Source organism: Hylobates moloch, unplaced genomic scaffold (genome assembly GCF_009828535.3).
Source record: "Hylobates moloch isolate HMO894 unplaced genomic scaffold, HMol_V3 SCAFFOLD_5, whole genome shotgun sequence".
Taxonomy (NCBI): domain Eukaryota; kingdom Metazoa; phylum Chordata; class Mammalia; order Primates; family Hylobatidae; genus Hylobates; species Hylobates moloch.
The window spans coordinates 107,834,680-107,854,823 of record NW_026652280.1 but is presented as its reverse complement, the minus strand read 5'-3'; the positions used below and the strand labels follow the sequence as shown (position 1 = coordinate 107,854,823).

Sequence of the window (20,144 nt, the reverse complement as noted above, 5' to 3'; positions counted from 1 at the left end):
CCCAGCACTTTGGGAGGCCGAGGCAGGTGGATCATGAGGTCAGGAGATTGAGACCATCCTGGCTAACATAGTGAAACCCCATCACCACTAAAAAATACAAAAAAAAAAAATTAGCCGGGCTTGGTGGCGGGTGCTTGTAGTCCCAGCTACTCAGGAGGCTGAGGCAGGAGAATGGCGTAAACCTGGGAGGCGGAGCTTGCAGTGAGCCGAGACTGCGCTACTACACTCCAGCCTGGGCAACAGAGCGAGACTCTGTCTCAAAAACAAAAACAAAAACACAAGGTACAAAAGAAAACAGTTCTGTATTCCTGCCACTTGCATTGTAGCATACACTAACAAAAGCAAGATTATTTTTTTAAAAATGTAAAGTAAGGCCCAATTTTCAATAGCAATTACCAAATTACCAAAGATAAAATATCTAGGAACAATATTAACAAGAAATGTGTTACACCTATATGAAGACAACTTTAATACTGTCCTAACAGACACAAAAGAGACTTGAATAAATGGAAAGACATACCAGGATTTGGTTAGCAAGACTCCTCATCATAAAGTTATCAGTTTTCTCTATACTAATTCATAAATTTAATGAGACCCCACTAAAAATTACCAACAGGAATTTATTAACAGACAAGCTGATTATAAAATTATGTGAAAAAAAATAACCAGGAAAACTATGAAGAAGATCCTTAATAATTGAAATAGAATGTTATTGGTGAATTAACAAAATAACAGAGAAAATAAAGAAAATCCAGAAGAACACCAAAAATACACATGGGAATTTAGAATCTGGCAAAGGTGCCATCTCAAATCATTATATAAAAAACAAAATATTCAATAAATTGTGTATTAACAAATGAGTAGCAGGAAATCAACATGGCACATGGATACATATGTAACAAACCTGCACATTGTGCACATGTACCCTAAAACCTAAAGTATAATAAAAAAAAATAAAAAATAAATAAAAAAAAAGTACTTGAAGAAAATATGGGAGAATTTCTTTGCAAGAAATTCAAGTGTATAAGATGTTGCTAACTACAACTCAAAATCCAGAAGCCATTTTAAAAATGATAAATTCAACTTGATTAAAAAGTAAAAGTGTGCACTAAAAATCGCTATAAAGAAAAAAGATAAAAAAATATACTGGGAAAGTATTTTTTTTTTATATCATAGACAGCCAATTTCCACAAAACATTACATCAACAACTTAATGAGGGAAAAAAGACATATATATATATATAAAAACAAAGAAACTGCAAGAAAAGCAAAAGAAAATGATTCTTAAATGAAAATATATTCTCCACCTTAAGAAAAAGCCAATATGCTGATACACTGCAATTACTGATTAAAATTATAAATGCACATATTATCTAATCCAGCAATTCTATTTCTGAAAATTTATTTCACCAATATACTTATATGTCTGCAAGATAACTGAAATATCTATCATGATGGCACTGGTTAAGTAAAATATGGTATGCCTATAAAAGGGAATTCTGTAGCTATAAAAAATATTGAGGAAGTTCAGGCCGGGTGTGGTGGCTCACGCCTGTCATCCCAGCACTTTGGGAGGCTGAAGCTGAGGCAGGTGGATCGCTTGAGGCCAGGAGTTCGAGACGAGCCTGACCAACGTGGAGAAACCCTCTCTCTACTAAAAATACAAAATCAGCCAGGCATGGTGGCACATGCCTGTAATCCCAGCTACTCAGGGCGCTGAGGCAGGAAAATCGCTCAAACGCAGCAGGCAGAGGTTGCGGTGAGCTGAGATCATACCATTGCACTCCAGCCTGGGCAACAAGAGCAAAACTCCATCTCAAAACAAACAAACAAACAAAATATATATATATTTCTCTCTCAGAAAGAGAGAGAGGAAGTTCTACATTTTGATATGAAAATATCTCCAATTAAGTAAAAAAAAATCAAGTGCAAAAAATGTGTCTAATATTCTATCTTCAGAGTAACAAGTAAAGGAAACAAAATATCTTTGCATTTGGCTTCTCTCTACAGAAAGAAATTCTGAAGGATACAGTTTTTGAAAAATTCTAGAAAGAAACACAAACAACTAAAGGTGGTGATTACATGTTTGTGGGAGAGGGAAAATTTGCCCACCAGAAGACAGATGGGAATGAGAAGTATTTTCACTGTATACTTTTCTACGTGTGAATACATTTTTGGTCTATATGCATATATGCATATCTCACCTTATACACAGAGCAAATTGAAAACAAAAAAGTAAAAACAAACAAAATCTAGTATATGCTCCCTGTCTCAAAGAAGATTTGATATTTAGGGATTGCTAGTAAAATGAGCATTAATGCATATTTCCCCATCAGAATGGAACCACCAGAAATAAACAGATCTATCAACTGAGAGAGAACTCAACCTCAGCCTGAAGCAAAGTAGTAGGAAGAGGCAGAACTGTTACAGTTAGCCCTTGACGTGGGAAACTGGTGGGACATGCAGGCAAAGATCTAAGGCTTAGAAGTATGGTGACCAAAACACATTGTGATGACTCTCACAATGGGGTTACGGGACTTTAGAGTTTCCTGGAATGTTTACCAATGGTCAGAGAAGTTAAGTCAGGATAAAAAAAATATTGTTCCACATACCTAAACAAGCACATATAGTAAAATAATCCAAGGAACTGTAAGTAGGATAAACTTAAAGAAATTCATACCTATACACATCATAATCAAACTATCAAAAGATAAAGAATCTTGAAGGCATCAAGAGAGAAACAATGTATCACATATAAGGGAACCTCAATAAGATTAACAGCGTATTTCTCATTAAAAACCATGGATATCAGAAAGCAGTGGGATGATATATTCAAAGTGCTGAAAGAAAAAGACTGTCAATGTTAATATCGAAACTAGTATTCTAAGCCATCGCTACCATATGGTTAGAAGAGACAAAAATTTTGTTTCCTTCTGAAATGATCCATTCTAGGACTGGACATGTCTTATTAATTAAAAGTTCATGGTATAGTAGTGATTTTAGAGTTTGATGAATACTCATGTACTCTCCTATATTTCCCAGCCTCCCTTGAAGTCACAGAGACAATTTAATAATTCTGGTCAATATACTGCGAGGGACAGTGATGTGTGTTGCTTCCAGACTGAGCTAGTGAAAGCTGCTGTATGACCCTTCAAATCTGTCCCTCTTCCCTGTACTGTGGAGGCCTTGGAGGCCAGGTGTTTCAAACCTACCTAAAACACAGAGAAAGGTAGCCCAACACATACTCGACTTTATTTGAGTGACAAAATCAGTGTTATATTAAGCTCTGAGATTTGAGGTTTAATTAGCTGCTATAGCTTAAAGTTTGACTGCACCAAACCACATGTTAAAATGTGATCTCCAGTGTTGGAGGTGGGGCCTAATGGGAGGTGTTTGGGTCCCTGGATCTTCTTCACTTTTCACCATGAGTGGAAACAGCCTGACGCTCACACCAGAGGCAGATGCTGGCACCATGCTTCCTGTACAGCCTATGGAACTGTGAGCCAAATATACCTCTTTCGAAAAATAAATTACTTAGTCTCAGGTATTCTCTTATAGCAACATAAATGAACTATGATAACAGCTATCATCAGAATCGTAGCTTGTCCTAACCAGTACAGTTTCTCAAAGGAACAAACTAAGAATGAATTGGAATTAATTTCTACTCAACCGTTGATTTCTAGAATAAAGAACAATTCTCCTTTTCGCAGGACAATTCTTCAAATACTTAAAGACTGTTTCTCCTTAGTTTTCTTCTTCCCATTAACCTCATTCCTTAATAATCAGCCTATTAGTAGGGTACTCTCCTATTTTAATTTAGTCAAACTCTGATCTTGGAAGGCACTGACTAAATTATCAAACTTTACTGACACAAAGCTCTAAGGCAATACAAATACTTCTCTGGCATTCTATTCTCTGACACTAACAAGAATGAATTTCTCACCAGTGTGGATGGCCTTTTGCATTTTTTTCACGGCCTTCTCAGAGTAGGCCCCATCATAACTACATCCCTTCTAATAAACAATACTCAAAGCTCTTTCCAAGGGATGGTTCAAAAGCAGTGTCAATGTCCACAGCAGAATGATGGCCATACCACTCAGTTCAAAAGCAGTGGCAATGCCCACAGAAGAATGATGGCCCCATCACTCAACAGTCCAGGGTTGCATCTCTCATCAGGCCTTACTGCATCCTAAGGTAGAATCTTACACCATCAGTATCCTCCCCTGAAGTTATGAAAATAGGCAGATATTTTCATTTCATTCATTCTCCCACCTTATAGAGGTAAGACTTGGCTAATTAAAAAAATACAAAAGCAGGTAAATGTAAATTGTTTATTTTGGAGGCCATTAGTTGCTTTTCTGTGAAGCAACAAGAAATCTTACTGACCAGGCTGATTTTTTTTGTGATGCTAATGTTGTATCACTTCCATATTCTGTGTTTCATGGAATATCAAGATGCCAAACAACCAGATAAAACTGAGAACGTAAATCACAACATCAGAGCTAGCAAGAGATGGGAGAATAAAATGGCTTGAATTACTAGGATGCAGAACTAAATGCTTGGAATGAAGCTAGTCTTACTGTCTTTAATTTTATAAAATCCCCTGAACACTAAGAATGGATTTGTAACTTCGACAATGCCCTGGATGAAAAATGGATAAGGATGATTTCATACCCCGAGTGCCTGGTGGGCAGGAGCACTTGAAATGGTTCACAAGGTCAATACAGGTGCCTCCATTCTGGCAGGGCTGATTCTGGCACTCATCCACTTCATACTCACAGTTGACACCCTGATAGCCTGGGATACACTGCCATGAGGAAACAAAAAGGACAAGAAATATTGGACCATTACTGGAAACAGACCATGAGAGCCAGTGAGATCTGGAACATTTCTGTGACTGTCTCCCACCTCCCCACTTAGCTTTTGTATGTCTTCTCTGGAACCATCACGCTCTCTGCTAATCATTCTATGCAGGGACAGAAAATCTGCAGCTTACTGGCATTTACCTATTCCTCTTCCAGTTGAAAAAGGCACTTTAAAGGGAAGGCAAGGACTGAATACAATGAAGGATACTTCAGATTTGACTTGTGTGCAAACCTTTTGTTCCTCCTGGGTACATCCTGGGTACAGGTTTCCTCATCTTTAAAATACACATTCCTCTGTATGTGATGAGGACCCTATGACTCAGTCAAAAGGCATATGTGGATGGTAGTACAGACATGCAATTATTGATCTCCAGGTTTAGGAAACTGCATGTATGTGTGAGAAACTGGTTGAGATAGGCTTACGGGTAGAGGGAGGTGGGGCTGGCTGGCTGGCTGTGGTGGCTGTAGGGGTTGGAAGGATTTCAGGGCTGACCAAGAAAAAATACATGGCTGTGAGGTGGCTTTATTTGGACACTTTGACAGGTTTGCACGTGGGAGAAGTCCCAAATAGCATGAGACCTTCCAGGGGGGTAGGTGAGTAAGGGGAAGACAGCAAGTAAACTCTGGGAAAGAAGGATCAGAGAGGGAGTCTAGGTGATGTCACTCAGCAGCCAGTGGCAGGAATCTCTGGGTCAGAGAGCTCTAAAGGCCAGCATCAGTCTGGGGTCTGTATGGCCCCAGGGTTTATCTTGTCCTACTTATACTATGGCTAGCAGATTCTGGCTGCAGTTTTACAGGCTATGCAAAGCAGGCGAGCTCTAAATAGCTAAAAATCTGCTTATTTGAGGGCTATGTTTAAAACAACTAGATGTGTCAAAATTTGGGTTTGGCACTGGCAGGCTTTTGAGCTAATGAGTCCCAGCCTGCTGTGATGAAATAAACAGTTTAGGGGCCAAAATACAGAAGCTATCATTGACTCATTTATATAACAATAGAGAAGCAAAGCTTTTTTCAGTGTTGCTTGATGGTTTGAATTGGTATCAAATCAATGTCTCAGGCATTTTGCTAATATCTTGCTTGCTCTAACCATTATCAGCCCAGACATTAAAATAGTAACATGTACCTTGAAGACACATACTTCCTCAAATATATACATGTAACATTTAGCATGATGCTATGAGGAACAGGATGAGCAACATCTTTTTTGAGGGAAAATTGCTAGTTGACTGATTAATGACTAAATACAAAGGTGACAGGGGCCAAAGGGACACTCCACAAAGCAGTTTTTCCTATCTCAGCTGCTATTCAGGGAAGTGTGGACTGCTATGTTGGGTGGGCCTGTAAAATGCACTCTGGTAGTGACTCTTGGCTTTGAATCCTAAAAGCAAGCCTAAAGAGCTGGGATGGTTCCAGACGTCTATAAAGATATCATACTAGGGACATGTTAACTGATTGCATAGAGAGGCTGAAAGAAACAGTGGTAAACATTATGACGGGGATTGGTAAAAATCTATAAACTATAAATATAAGATACAAGCAGCTAAATTCAATATATCAGTGCTCAAAACAGTTGTACAATCTCCTGGGAGGTCCATGACCTCTGCTTGCTCAGTGTCCTCACCTCGCATCTGTATCCACCAATGAAGTCACTGCATGTTGCCCCATGCTGGCAGGGGTTGGACGCACACTCATCGAGTTGCTCCTCGCAGTAGCTCCCAGTATAGCCCAGGGGGCACTGACAGTAATGCGTGTTGCCAGCATTGATGCAGACACCTGAGTGCTGGCATAAGTGTTCAACAAGCACACCTGGGAAACCCAGTGAGGAAGAAATGTCATAGAAGAACATGTGACACATGGGGTTCAAATCAACCAATGAGCAAGTACATCTAAACTGGCTGACACATCAAATCTTATTCTTAGCCAGTTCTTCACAACCCTCAGTACCAGATGAATATTAAAAATAAATCCTGAAAGTGGAATATACCTTAGTTTCATTTCAAATACATTCTTCTCAGAATCTCTGAACCTATTCCTCTACCCTTACACCTTCTGTCTTGAGCCCTTTCCCCAGAGCCCTGCCCACCCACTACTATCTGCCCTTCCGTCTTATCCCACAAAAAATGATATCTGCTCTAAATGCCACTGGTCAGTCAATACTGCAGTGAATGACCTGAGCCCAAGGGAGCAAAGCTTACCTCTGCTGGAGGCTGCTATGTCACAAGAGACATTGGGCACGTCACAATAGGCACCAGCCCATCCAGATAGACATAGGCACTGGGACTCTGCTTTTTTCTGAACGCAAGTACCTTTGTTTTTACATGGAGACCGACTGCAGAGGTTCACCAGGGTCTGAAACAGAGGCAGGGGTGTACATACATCAAAATTCAAATACTAGAAATGAAGAAAAGAAGTTATATTGTGTTACAAGAAATCAAAGCAAAGCACACTGATTAAAAAGAAAAAGAGCCTTCATCTAGTAAAAGAGCCCTTAAACTAGATCCAGTGTTCCGAGGTACATCTAACCATTTTTACGTACCCTTGTCTTCACTTAATGTCATCATTAGGTTCTTGGAAACTGTGACTTTAAGGACAACAACATATAACGAAACCAATTTTACCACAGTCTAATTGATATAAAAAAGAGTTAAGTTCCTATACTTAATTCTGGTTAAAAAAAAAATCACTAAACTTCAAATTAACACCCACTTCTAATATTAAACATTAAAATAAACAAGCTATACATTCATTTAAGAAATATTAATAAAAGCAAGTAAGATAATTATTTATCCAATTTTTGGTGAATCCATGAGTAATAGCAGTCCTAGTGGTGGCAGGTCAAGTCAAGGAATAAATGTTTGCAAAGCAAAACTGTCAGCACCTCTTACCACCACACAGTTCAGAAAGCAACACTAACCAATATGGCGGGCTTGTTGGATGGTTTTGTACCACATTGTTTATTGTTGTGCACTCATATGATTACCATAGGCTTTATGAGTTTTCGTTTTATCATAATTGGTATATTCATTCCTTTTTTTTTTTTTGAGACAGAGTCTCACTCTGCTGCCCAGGCTGGAGTGTAGTGGCGCAATCTCCGCTCACTGCAAGCTCTGCCTCCCGGGTTCACGCTATTCTCCTGCCTCAGCCTCCTGAGTATCTGGGACTACACGCACCTGCCACTACACCTGGCTAATTTTTTGTATTTTTAGTAGAGGCAGGGTTTCACCGTGTTAGCCAGGATGGTCTCGATCTCCTGACCTCATGATCCACCTGCCTCGGCCTCCCAAAGTGCTGGGATTACAGGTGTGAGCCACCGTGCCCGGCCCCATTCATTTATTCTCTAACCCACTTACTCTAGTTCAGGTTCATAAGTGGCCAGAGCCTATTCTGGGACAATGCAGACATGTCCACTTCACAAAACATACATGACTTTGAGTTGTGGGAAGAAACTGGAGACCCTGGAGAAAACCCACACAGACATGGGGAGAACATGCAAACCCCACATAGATAGCAGCTCTGGCCAAAAACAGATTTTTCCCCCACTCAATGTTATAACAAAATGACACTGAAGGAAACAAAGTTATTTGAGGGCCTGCTGTATTCTAATTCCCCTTAGGTCTTCTATTTAAAAAGTTCTTGCCAAAAAAGTTTAAAAATTCAGGGATACCCAACAGGTTAAGCTATTCCCGATGCTCTAGACATGATTTGCCTACATGTATGGCCACCCTGTAATGCTAGAAAGAAAGAGTTAAAGCTGTCAGACAGGTTCATACTTTCTGCGCTAATCCTGTGTGAGAAATCCACATGGGTCTTGACCAAATCTATCTTTGGTGAATATGGGTAAAAGGACTTAATGCCTATTAATAAGCCTAAAACCGTTTAAGAGCTTATTTCTAAGGAAGGCAATCAGACTTATGAAAAATCTGAGGCAAAGAGTGCACAAGGACTGGCACCTTTCATCTTAATTCACACATGGAGTGGTTTGGCCCCTTGAGGAGGGGAAGGCCAAATTCACAACATAGACAGTTTGCTGGAGGAAGGGAGGAGTGCTTCACCAGCACTTCCAATCTACGCTGTGAGAACAAATAGGAGCCCAACCAAAAATACTCTCGTGATCCAAGGAATCAGCAATAAGCTGCTTAATTTTGTGGAGGTGGGTGCTCGCATGTCTAATAGAGCCTAAGCCTTACTTAAGTGCACCCTGTAAGTCAAGTTAAGTTTGGCCATTTATTCCTATGTTCTTTGGAGTTATTATTCTATCACTATTAAAGAGGTAGAATAACATTAAATTTTTTTATTGTTATAATTGTTATATTTTATTATTATCATTGTCAATCTCTCATTATGCCTAATTTATTTTTTTTATAATTATACTTTAGGTTTTAGGGTACATGTGCACAATGTGTAGGTTTGTTACATATGTATCCATGTGCCATGTTGGTTTGCTACACGCACCCATTAACTCATCATTTAGCATTAGGTATATCCCCTAATGCTGTCCCTCCCCCCTCCCCCCACCCCACAACAGTCCCCAGAGTGTGATGTTCCCCTTCCTGTGTCCATGTGTTCTCATGGTTCAATTGCCACCTATGAGTGAGAACATGTGGTGTTTGGTTTTTTGTCCTTGCGATAGTTTACTGAGAATGATGGTTTCCAGTTTCATCCATGTCCCTACAAAGGACATGAACTCATCATTTTTTAAGGCTGCACAGTATTCCATGGTGTATATGTGCCACATTTGCTTAATCCAGTCTATCATTGTTGGACATACGGATTGGTTCCAAGTCTTTGCTATTGTGAATAGTGCCGCAATAAACATACGTGTGCATGTGTCTTTATAGCAGTATGATTTATAGTCCTTTGGGTATATACCCAGTAATGGGATGGCTGGGTCAAATCGTATTTCTAGTTCTAGATCCCTGAGGAATCGCCACATTGACTTCCACAATGGTTGAACTAGTTTACAGTCCCACCAACAGTGTAAAAGTGTTCCTATTTCTCCACATCCTCTCCAGCACCTGTTGTTTCCTAACTTTTTAATCATGGCCATTCTAACTGGTGTGAAATGGTACCTCACTGCAGTTTTGATTTGCATTTCTCTGATGGCCAGTGATGATGAGCATTTTTGCATGTGTCTGTTGGCTGCATAAATGTCTTCTTTTGAGAAGTGTCTGTTCATGTCCTTCGCCCACTTTTTGATGGTGTCGTTTGTTTTTTCTTGTAAATTTGCTTGAGTTCATTGTAGATTCTGGATATTAGCCCTTTGTCAGATGAGTAGGTTGCAAAAATTTTCTCCCATTTTGTAGGTTGCCTGTTCACTCTGATGGTAGTTTCTTTTGCTGTGCAGAACCTCTTTAGTTTAATTAGATTCCATTTGTCAATTTTGGCTTTTGTTGCCATTGCTTTTGATGTTTTAGACATGAAGTCCTTGCCCATGCCTATGTCCTGAATGGTATTGCCTAGGTTTTCTTCTAGGGTTTTTATGGTTTTACGTCTAACATGTAAGTCTTTAATCCATGTTGAATTAATTTTTGTATAAGGTGTAAGGAAGGGATCCAGTTGCAGCTTTCTACATATGGCTAGCCAGTTTTCCCAGCACCATTTATTAAATAGGGAATCCTTTCCCCATTGCTTGTTTTTGTCGAGTTTGTCAAAGATCAGATAGTTGTAGATATGCGGCATTATTTCTGAGGGCTCTGTTCTGTTCCATTGATCTATGTCTCTGTTGTGGTACCAGTACCATGCTGTTTTGGTTACTGTAGCCTTGTAGTATAGTTTGAAGTCAGGTAGCGTGATGCCTCCAGCTTTGTTCTTCAGGCTTAGGACTGACTTGGCGATGCGGGCTCTTTTTTGGTTCCATATGAACTTTAAAGTAGTTTTTTCCAATTCTGTGAAGAAAGTCATTGGTAGCTTGATGGGGATGGCATTGAATCTATAAATTACCTTGGGAAGTATGGTCATTTTCACGATATTGATTCTTCCAACCCATGAGGATGGAATGTTCTTCCATTTGTTTGTATCCTCTTTTATTTCATTGAGCAGTGGTTTGCAGTTCTCCTTGAAGAGGTCCTTCACATCCCTTGTAAGTTGGATTCCTAGTTGGTATTTTATTCTCTTTGAAGCAATTATGAATGGGAGTTCACTCATGATTTGGCTCTCTGTTTGTCTGTGATTGGTGTACAAGAATGCTTGTGATTTTTGTACATTGATTTTGTATCCTGAGACTTTGCTGAAGTTGCTAATCAGCTTAAGGAGATTTTGGGCTGAGACAGTGGGGTTTTCTAGATATACAATCATGTCATCTGCAAACAGGGACAAGTTGACTTCCTCTTTTCCTAATTGAATACCCTTTATTTCCTTCTCCTGCCTGATTACCCTGGCCAGAACTTCCAGCACTATGTTGAATAGGAGTGGTGAGAGAGGGCATCCCTGTCTTGTGCCAGTTTTCAAAGGGAATGCTTCCAGTTTTTGCCCATTCAGTATGATATTGGCTGTGGGTTTGTCATAGATAGCTCTTATTATTTTGAGATACGTCCCATCAATACCTAATTTATTGAGAGTTTTTAGCATGAAGGGTTGTTGAATTTTGTCAAAGGCCTTTTCTGCATCTGTTGAGATAATCATGTGGTTTTTGTCTTTGGTTCTGTTTATATGCTGGATTACATTTATTGATTTGCGTACATTGAACCAGCCTTGCATTCCAGGGATGAAACCCACTTGATCATGGTGTATAAGTTTTTTGATGCGCTGCTGGATTCGGTTTGCCAGTATTTTATTGAGGATTTTTGCATCAATGTTCGTCAAGGATATGGGTCTGAATTCTCTTTTTTGGTTGTGTCTCTGCCAGGCTTTGGTATCAGGACGATGCTGGCTTCATAAAATGTGTTAGGGAGGATTCCCTCTTTTTTTATCAATTGGAATAGTTTCAGAAGGAATGGTACCAGTTCCTCCTTGTATCTCTGGTAGAATTCGGCTGTGAATCCATCAGGTCCTGGACTCTTTTTGGCTGGTAAGCTATTGATTATTGCCACGATTTCAGGGCCTGTTATTGGTCTATTCAGAGATTCAACTTCTTCCTGGTTTAGTCTTGGGAGGGTGTATTTGTCGAGGAATTTATCCATTTCTTCTGGATTTTCTAGTTTATTTGCGTAGAGGTGTTTGTAGTATTCTCTGATGGTAGATTGTATTTCTGTGGGATCAGTGGTGATATCTCCTTTTTCATTTTTTATTGCATCTCTTTGATTCTTCTCTCTTTTCTTCTTTATTAGTCTTGCTAGCAGTCTATCAATTTTGTTGATCTTACAAAAAACCAGCTCCTGGATTCATTAATTTTTTGAAGGGTTTTTTGTGTCTCTATTTCCTTCACTTCTGCTCGGATTTTAGTTATTTCTAGCCTTCTGCTAGCTTTTGAATGTGTTTGCTCTTGCTTTTCTAGTTCTTTTCATTGTGATGTTAGGGTGTCAATTTTGGACCTTTCCTGCTTTCTCTTGTGAGCATTTAGTGCTATAAATTTCCCTCTACACACTGCTTTGAATGTGTCCCAGAGACATGGTATGTTGTGTCTTTGTTCTCGTTGGTTTCAAAGAACATCTTTATTTCTGCCTTCATTTCATTATGTACCCAGTAGTCATTCAGGAGCACGTTGTTCAGTTTCCATGTAGTTGAGCGGTTTTGAGTGAGTTTCTTAATCCTGAGTTGTAGTTTGATTACACTGTGGTCTGAGAGACAGTTTGTTATAATTTCTGTTCTTTTACATTTGCTGAGGAGAGCTTTACTTCCAACTATGTGGTCAATTTTGGAATAGGTGTGGTGTGGTGCTGAAAAAAATGTATATTCTGTTGATTTGGGGTGGAAAGTTCTGTAGATGTCTATTAGGTCCACTTTGTGCAGAGCTGAGTTCAATTCCTGGATATCCTTGTTAACTTTCTGTCTCGTTGATCTGTCTAATGTTGACAGTGGGGTGTTAAAATCTCCCATTATTATTGTGTGGGAGTTTAAGTCCCTTTTTAGGTCACTCAGGACTTGCTTTATGAATCTGGGTGCTCCTGTGTTGGGGGCATATATATTTAGGATAGTTAGCTCTTCTTGTTGAATTGATCCCTTTACCATTATGTAATGGCCTTCTTTGTCTCTTTTGATCTTTGTTGGTTTAAAGTCTATTTTATCAGACTAGGATTGCAACCCCTGCCTTTTTTTGTTTTCCATTTGCTTGATAGATCTTCCTCCATCCCTTTATTTTGAGTCTATGTGTATCTCTGCACGTGAGATGGGTTTCCTGAATACAGCACACTGATGGGTCTTGACTCCTTATCCAGTTTGCCGGTCTGTGTCTTTTAATTGGAGCATTTAGCCCATTTACATTTAAAGTTAATATTGTTATGTGTGAATTTGATCCTGTCATTATGATGTTAGTTGGTTATTTGCTTGTTAGTTGATGCAGTTTCTTCCTAGCCTCGATGGTCTTTACAATTTGGCATGTTTTCGCAGTGGCTGGTACCGGTTGTTCCTTTCCATGTTTAGTGCTTCCTTCAGGAGCTCTTTTAGGGCAGGCCTGGTGGTGACAAAATCACTCAGCATTTGATTGTCTGTAAAGGATTTTATTTCTCCTTCACTTACGAAGTTTAGTTTGGCTGGATATGAAATTCTGGGTTGAAAATTCTTTTCTTTAAGAATGTTGAATATCGGCCCCCACTCTCTTCTGGTTTGTAGAGTTTCTCAAGTGGAAATGCAGAAATCACCCGTCGTCTGTGTCGCTCACGCTGGGAGCTGTAGACCGGAGCTGTTCCTATTCGGCCATCTTGGCTCCACCCCCCCAGAATAACATTAAATTAAACACAGTGCTGTTTGGTATGCAACTTTGGAAAAGTTACTTTGCCCCTCTGGGGCTGTTTCGCCTTCCATGAAATCGAAGGTTAGATTAGTTGCCTATAAGGGCTCTTTCCATCCTAAAATTTAATGGAAGTGTGTATTTACATATTTGAACTTAAAAGATATGTAAATTGTTTGGTTTTGAGAATGTTACCACATTGCAAGACATAACAATTATCATTATTACCCCCTTAGATGTTGCATCTGACCTTTAAAAGGTTATTTTGATTATTCTCTATTTTCTTCAGTTCTTTCTGTGCTTCCAATGTAAAAAACAAAAAAACAAAAAACAAAAAAAAATCTGTGTTTATTTCCCACAGGTATTTTTCTGCAGTTCTTGGTTAGCCTCTTTTCAAGATCTTATGTCTGTGAATCTGTATCATATTGCCAGCACCATTTTGGAATCTGCAAGTTATTAAGAAGTTACCTAGATTATCTCAGGGACATCCCTGAGATCCACAATTTTCTCTTTTAGAAGGAACTTATTCAGACTAGAAAGTGAACAGGTGCAATATTCAGCTGCTCTAGGGGAGCTGAGTGAATGGGAAGGAAGTCAATTACCTGACAGTTTTTCCCAGTGTAGCCCAGGGGGCAGCTGCAGCGGTAGGTACCTAGGCCATCAACACATGTTCCCTCATTCAGGCATGGATGAGAGCTGCATTCATTGATCTCATGGAGGCAGAAGGATCCAGTGAAACCCACAGGGCACAAGCAAGAGAAGGAGTTAACCCCATCAACACATGTGCCACCATTGAAACAGGAGCTAAGAAGCAAACAGAGCAACATCAGCTATGTATCTGGTGCCTGTGACTTACTACTACAAAGTAAGACTTCTGGAATCTAAGATCATACAGAGGCAAATACCTCTGAGCAACCCATATCCCGTAAACTTTCTTACAAGCTAGATTGGGTGCCAGAAGCTCTGAGGTGCCCACTTCCTTTCTATAATCAAAGGCTTAGAAGTATTTAAAAGACTGAGCTTACTATAGATACCTAGAGAAAATGAAGTTTTCCAGTTTTTACCCAGTTCTTCTGTAGTTTTCCCATGTATCACATTTCATTTTATCTCTAAGTCAATTTATTTGAAAAGCCCTCTTCACTATAGATTATTTATAAAAGACAAATAGAACAAACATGTTCATAATATTATAAAAAGAAATTAAACAAAACTCCCAGAAATTACTTAAAGACTAGTAACAATTCCAATCTCTGCAGAAAAACTGGAATTTTTGGATTTTTGAAATGAATGAGAGGCCAAGGGAAGAACAGAACAAAATTGTAGCTCTTTCTGTTCCCTAAGCAAGAAATAATAAACCATCCCTATAAAGTTTGCAACCTCTGACCTTTAACTTTCTATTATATATGTTTATCAGGAACCAGTAACTGGGCAATAGGAGATGACTGTGGACTGGGATCCATATGGACACCTCATCCCTGCTCCACAATTCTAGCACTGTGCTCTGAAGTTTCCTTCCCTTTCTCCTTTTCTCTCGTAAGATGCTGATGCCCGAGTGACTGGTTGCTCACCTCTCAGTGCACTCATTGATGTTGTTCTCACAATGGACTCCATCAAATCCTGCCTGGCACTTGCAAGTGTAACTGTTGACGTAGTCAGAGCAGGTCCCTCCATTCTTACAGGGTTCACTCAGACACTCATTCATGTCTGTCTGGCACTTATCCCCAGTGAAACCCGGAAGGCAGAGGCAGGAGAAAGTATTCACTCCATCCACACAGGAACCTCCATTCTGGCAAGGATCTAAGCCATACAAAAAAATTAGAGCTCTGAAGAGTAGCATCAATTTAATCTTAGATTCATAAAAGTGAATGACCTGAACTAAGTCATGCTGAGGGCAGCATAATTCTGACTTTTTCATTCAATTTTGCCAACTCCTTCATTTATGAAAATGAATTCAATAATATTTGCTTGAAGTTTTTAACCTGTTTGTTAATTGGAATAAACTTCATCTATGTCACCACCAACAGTTTTGTAAAATTAATAGTCATAAAACTTGCATTGGTCCCTCACACATTTGGAAATCAATTATGTGCCCCAATACACAGAATATCAATCAATATTTTCAAAAGGTATATGTGATTGTGGAGTGTGTGGGGGAGGACAGAATACACATATTCATGTTTTTCCAGGCGTATTAACTATATAAATTAATCTTCTCTCTCCCTTTCACTTCCGTCTCCTCTCTCTCTCTCTTTTAGATTTCAGTAGCCTTACGAAACAAAGTTTACATAAAAATTGAAATATCACATAGCTTGATCTTGGAACACTTTATACTCATAGTAAGGAACCAACAAATTTTAAGCTACAGTCACGCCACGGCACTCTACAATTATATGCCATACAAATCAGAACAAGAAAAACAAGCTGTAGCTATGGCTCTTAAGGAACTTAAAAATATAATTGCAAAGACAGGTCATACATATAAAATGAGAACTAAATACTAAACTAAAGGGTAATGTGACCTTTATTTTATTAGAGAAACATTTTATATACTTTATTCATCTCTTGAACTAATTCCCTTATAAGACTCATCTGCAGTCTCTATTAAAGCAATTGTAAAAATTGTTTCAGTTTTTCTTAACCACAGTACAGAGCTACTATAATTTCCATAGCATCTTTCAGGAAACTCACCATCCATAATTTACTGAATTATTTTAAACTCATTGTAAATATTGTTGGTCCCACTTCATATAGAAAAATTTAAAAATACTCAATATTTTGAATGAAATGTTACTTAATGTGAGAAAGGAATACAAACAGCTTGATCTCACTCCCTAAAGTTCTCCATCAATTGTGCCTTGGATACTTTTTCACTATTTGTAATACATCATTAAAATTATTTGTCCATATGTCTTTTTTTTTTTTTAGATGAAGTCTCACTCTGTTGCCCGGGCTGGAGTGCAGTGGCACAATCTTGGCTCACTGCAACCTCCGCCTCCCGGGTTCAAGAGATTCTCATGCATCAGCCTCCCGAGCAGCTGGAATTACAGGTGCCCACCACTACGCCTGGCTAATTTTTGTATTTTTAGTACAGACCGGGTTTCACCATGTTGGCCAGGCTGGTCTCGAACTGTGTCTATATGTCTTTCTTCCCTAATAGACTATGAGCTTCACGAAAATAGAAACTAAAACTTATTTATCTTATCACTGCCAGCACCTAGCATGGTGGCCTCCATATGATAATCCGAAGTTATATATCCTGTAAACTAAGGTGCCATTATTAATGCATTGTGATAATCTCATTTGAAGTTAAACCACTATACAAGTAACTAAGGATTGGTCAGTACATACATGTAATAAAACTATTAAGGCTGGGGGAAGAACCACCAGAAAGAAGTAGGCAGAATAATCCCTAGAGTTTCCGCTGGGCTGAGAATAGCTCATGTTTATTCAATAAGAATGAAAAAAACCACGTGGCAGTGAGTAGAGTCCTGAGGGACCCCTGCCGTAGTAGTGAGCCATATTAGCCCTCAACTAAAGACTATTTTGGAACCAATTAACAAACTTTGAAGTAAGACTCTGAAGGACTGAACTATGTCCAAATAGTTGAATATTTGAAAAAAGCTCAAAAATGTTTTTTTTAAAAAAGATTTTTTTAAAAATTCAGCATGGAACAACGTAAAATGGATGTCTACATCCAATAAAAAATTACCAGGAAGGCAAAGAAGCAGGAAATACAACTCAAAATGAGTAGAAAAAATATGAACAGAAACATACTCAGGAATTTCTCAAATGGTAGAAAAGTAGGTAAGGACAATAAAATATGGTCAATTATTATCAACTAGAAAACAACGATACTCAATAAATTCAAGAAGGAAATAAAAGCATGAACATGACAAAGAGGGAGGTAATGTTAAAAGAAAGACTTGAATTAAACTTCCACATATAAAAACATAATACCTGAGGGAAAAATATACTAAATGAGATTAACAGTAAACAAGAAACTATAGAGGAAACAATTAGTGAACTTGAAAGTATAACAAGATAACTTCAAATAGTAAAATAATCCAAAATAAAACACTAGGTGGAAAAAACACTGAAAAATAAATAAATCAACCTTGCAGCCTAATAAATGCATAATGAACATTACAAAAGGGAGAAGCAAAAACTTTTGAAAAAAATAATGGTTAAATATTTACCAAATAATGGTTAAATATTTTCCAGACTTGGACCCATAATCAAAAATATCAGTAAACTCCAAACAGAAGAAACATAAAGAACAAGAACACTACACCAGGCTAGGCGTGGTGGCTCATGCCTGTAATCCCAGAACTTTGGGAGGTCCAGGTGGGCAGATTACAAGGTCAGGAAATCAAGACCACCCTGGCTAACACGGTGAAACCCCATCTCTACTAAAAATACAAAAAATTAGCTGGGCATGGTGGCGGGCACCTGTAGTCCCAGCTACTTGGGAGGCTGAGGCAGAAGAATGGGGCGAACCCAGGAGGCGGAGCTTGCACTGAGCCAAGTTCACGCCACTGCACTCCAGCCTGTGCAACAGAACAAGACTCCGTCTAAAAAAAAAAAAAAAAAAAAAAAAAACACCACACCAATGGGCATTATAATCAAGTCGGTAAAAATCAGTGGAAAGAGGATATCTTAAAAGCAGCCACAGGAGAGATAATTATATATAAAGGAACAGATAAAAGAACTGTGGAATAACAGCAGCTTTCTCCTCAGAAATAATGCAAGGTAGAAGATAATAGGATAGCTTTAAAGTGCTGAAAGAGAAAGTCAATTTAGAATTCTCTTCCCTGTGAAAATATCTTTGATAACTAAAGCAAAATAAAAACCTTTCTGACATACAAAAACAGAAAGACTTCATTACCAGGAGACAAAGACTACACAAAATATTCAAGGAATTTTTTCAGACAGAAGGAAAATGATACCTGATGGAAACACAAATCTACATAAAAGAATAAAGACCAACAAGACTTGAAAATATGTGGGTAACTTAAAGACTTTTAAATTATTTTTCAAATTTCTTGAAAAAATAATTGACGTTTTAATTATATATTTGGTGGGTTTAATGCTATATACATTTTATAACAACAATAGAAGAGAGGCCAGGAGGAATGTAAATGTGAGTATACAGCTCTTCTCCTCTATATGAAGTGGTACGATTGAAGGTACATTATAATCAGTTAAAGCTGCACACCAGTAATTCCTACAATAACTACTAAAAAATGTAACTAATATGGTAGTGAATATAGATAAATTTTTGAAATTTATGTAGATAAAATGTAATCATAAAAATACTCAATTATTTCAAAAGATGTCAGAAAAAGGAAAATGGAAACAATAAACAGAAAGAACAAAGATAAAGCAACAGCAAGATGGCATATTTTGAAGCCAGCCATATAAAAAACTACATTAAATTTAAACACTCTAAATACCTGAATTAAAAGATAGATATTGTCACACTGGAGAAAAAAAGACAAGACCCAATACATGCTCTCTACAAAAAACCCATTTTAGAGAAACAGGCCAGAAGTAAAAGGATTTTTAAAAACACACTCTAATAATAAAATAAAGCTAGAGTAGCTGTATCAATATCAGGCAAAGTAGACTTCAGAGAGAGAAATATGACAAGAGTTTAAAAAGGCCATTTCAAAATGATAAATGGGTCAATTCCTCAAAAGGACATAAGAACCCTAAATGTTTATGCACTTAAGACTAGAGTTTCAAAATTCATTAAGCCAAAACAGATAGAATTACTAGAGAAACAGACGAATATACAATGATAGTAAAGATTTCAATACTCTTGAATAAGAAGTAAACAGAAAGCCTCCTTATTACACTCTATGAATAATAAGTAGACAGAAAGTCATAGAGGACATAAAAGACCTGAATAACACTACCCTATCCAATTTGAATTAATAACATTTATAGAACACTGTATGAAAAAAATCTGCAAAACAGACATTCTTCCCTTTCAAAGAAAGAAGAGACAAATTACCAATAGTAGAAACAAGAGAAGGAAACCATCACAGATCTTATAGACTATTAAAGCACAGTAAGGAAATGTTACGAAACAAATTGATGTTATTGTCAACAAATTTGACAAAACAGATGAATTGGAGTAATTCTTTGAAAGACAGATATTACCAAAGCTCAATTAAAAACAGATAGCCCATATGGCACTATATGTATTAGGAAAACCAAAATTGTAGTTAAAAACTTTCCCAGAAAGAAGGTTCCATGTCTAGATATTTGTAAGAAAACACACCAGTTCTACACAAACTCTCCCAGAAAACAGAAAGAAACACTTCCTGATATGTTCTATGAGGACAGCATTGCCCTCCTATCACAACCAGACAATGGTAGTCCAAGAAACCTGGAGAACAATATCCTTCATGAACACAGATATAGAAATCCTTAACAACATTTTGGCAAAT

General features: G+C 38.1%; 2 protein-coding genes across 3 annotated transcripts in view; both read right to left on the bottom strand.

Moving 5' to 3' along the window:
• The window catches only part of LOC116468019 (putative neuroblastoma breakpoint family member 7), a 901,770-nt gene that overhangs the window by 91,934 nt on the left and 789,692 nt on the right, over window positions 1-20,144 (bottom strand). The gene's annotated exons all lie outside the window — the stretch shown is intronic.
• The window catches only part of NOTCH2 (notch receptor 2), a 164,222-nt gene that overhangs the window by 18,902 nt on the left and 125,176 nt on the right, over window positions 1-20,144 (bottom strand). For both annotated transcript variants that reach the window (XM_032151593.2, XM_058439383.1), the window contains exons 18-22: window positions 15,258-15,486; window positions 14,292-14,493; window positions 7,061-7,214; window positions 6,487-6,671; window positions 4,675-4,807 (exon numbers count right to left, since the gene is read on the bottom strand). In XM_032151593.2, coding sequence (XP_032007484.1) covers window positions 4,675-4,807; window positions 6,487-6,671; window positions 7,061-7,214; window positions 14,292-14,493; window positions 15,258-15,486 — 903 coding nt within the window. The remainder of the gene's footprint in view (window positions 1-4,674; window positions 4,808-6,486; window positions 6,672-7,060; window positions 7,215-14,291; window positions 14,494-15,257; window positions 15,487-20,144) is intronic.